This window comes from Harmonia axyridis, chromosome 3, assembly GCF_914767665.1.
Source record: "Harmonia axyridis chromosome 3, icHarAxyr1.1, whole genome shotgun sequence".
In the NCBI taxonomy this organism is placed as follows: Eukaryota; Metazoa; Arthropoda; class Insecta; order Coleoptera; family Coccinellidae; genus Harmonia; species Harmonia axyridis.
Genome location: NC_059503.1, coordinates 43,865,288 through 43,867,389, shown reverse-complemented (window position 1 = coordinate 43,867,389; position 2,102 = coordinate 43,865,288). Strand labels below are relative to the sequence as shown.

At 41.7% G+C, this 2,102-nt stretch overlaps 1 protein-coding gene across 1 annotated transcript; it reads left to right on the top strand.

Moving 5' to 3' along the window:
* Nucleotides 1–860: 860 nt before the first annotated feature.
* Nucleotides 861–1,901, top strand: LOC123675351. The gene has a single exon (XM_045610701.1). It carries the CDS (start codon nucleotides 861–863, stop codon nucleotides 1,899–1,901), a length of 1,041 nt encoding a protein of 346 aa, XP_045466657.1.
* Nucleotides 1,902–2,102: the final 201 nt, after the last annotated feature.

Sequence of the window (2,102 nt, the reverse complement as noted above, 5' to 3'; positions counted from 1 at the left end):
TTGATCCTATTGCAAATGGGAGAAATCCCGACACTCGTCTCTAAGGACGCGGTCCAATCCGGAACACATAAAGTTCAAATATTTCCTACCTCGGAAACCTATCCGAACATATTTCAAGCCTCTACGGAGAGGATATTTTGAAATCTTCCAGAATGTATTCATCCCTCCTAATTCGCAGATCCAAACTTCTTTGTGACTTAACATTCCTCAAGTCATGCCGATACAACAAGGTTATTCCTACAAATTTTCGATTAAAACACCCAGATGGTTCACCTTCAACCGTGAACATCCTCGCAAAGTGCATTCATGCCTCAATCCGGAAAACCATCCACAACATCAGACGAAATTTAGATGCAACCAACTCGTCACTTTATCATCATTTTGGAATTTTATCACTTGCTAACATTCATCCTTTTATCTGGAACCCTTATCTTAGAATCTCTATCGAAAAGGCAAATCATATAAGTGCAAAAAGACCAATACCCAGAAGAAAAAACTGTTTTTTCTTCTCCAACACAAAATCCCACCCAAACAAACATCCAACCCCCCTGTCCGGATTACCTAAAGTTCACAAACCGGACATCCCTCTTCGTCCAATTGTCAGTGCCTTTGGATCCCCAACTCATAATCTTGCTAAATACTTAGCTTCTACACTTCAACCACTTGCTGAAGAATCATCATCGCATGTAAAGAATTCTTTCCACTTCATCGAAACCTTAAAAACGTATCAAATCCATGAGTCAGACATTCTTGTCAGTTTTGACGTCGTATCTCTCCTCACCAATATTCCACTCGAAGAGTCCCTTGAAATACTGGAAACCAAACATCACATACCCACATTGACCCTTATAAATCATTGCATGTCGAACACGTACTTCCTCTTTCAAGATACATTTTACAAACAAGTGAAAGGTGCACCCATGGGATCTCCACTTTCTCCAGCCATCGCTAATATTTACATGGATGATTTTGAAACCAACGCGATCGAATCGTTCCACCTGAAACCTACTTGCTGGCTTCGATATGTGGACGATGTCTTCGTCATATGGCCACATGGACCCGAAACTCTCCAAGACTTCTTTGATCATCTGAATAATATAAATAGCCATATCAAATTCACTATGGAAGTTGAAACCAACAACTCACTCCCTTTTCTAGATATCCTCGTAGCAAAATCCAACGATTCCTTCACACACACAATTTACAGAAAACCAACCCATACAAACCGCTACCTGAATGCAAATTCACACCATCATCCGTCTCAAATCAACTCCGTATTGAACTCCTTAATCCATAGATCTATAAAACTGACAGATAGCCTACACATTACACAAGAAATCAACATCCTCCAAACCGCCCTACAACAGAATGGCTACAACAGTCAACAAGTTCAGAAAGCCATCAACCGACATCAGACCCAAACACAACAGCCCAAAAATCCTCCAGAAAATTTCCCTCATAAAGGTTTTCTACCTTTCATCGAACGCGTCACTGACAAAATCAGTCGCATCCTACAAAAACAGGACATGAAAACAGTTTTCACAGCCGATAACAAAATTTCCAAATTTCTTAGAACTCCAAAAGATACGATCGATAACGAGTCTCAAGGTGTATACGAGATACCATGTTCCGCATGTTCTAGAACATACATAGGACAAACCAAGAGACAAATAACTAACAGAGTATATGAGCACCAACTCGCAATACGCCAAGGAGATCCAACATCTGCCCTATTCAAACATTACTCTGAAATGGGACATAACGTTGATTTTGAGGGATGCAAGACCATCTCTGCAGAGAAAACCCTCACATGTAGGATAATCCGTGAAGCACTCGAGATCGAAAAACGACCCAATTGCCTCAACAAACGGGATGATGGTCAAAGATTACCCAACACTTGAAAACCTTTGATTTCCCGTCTCATGGCAACACATCGATATATAACTCAGCCCCCGACAACAACCCGATCGACAATTCAGCCTCATACCACCCGTACCAGGCTCCCAGTTGCCACCCGTTCGATAACAACCCGATCGATGACTCGAAGTCACGTGACAGCCACACAACCGGTTCCTGCACGATCGATAACAACTCGATCGACA

Bases quoted from the DNA above. Each gene is read 5' to 3' on its own strand.
- LOC123675351 (XM_045610701.1), top strand. From the start codon at position 861: ATGTCGAACACGTACTTCCTCTTTCAAGATACATTTTACAAACAAGTG.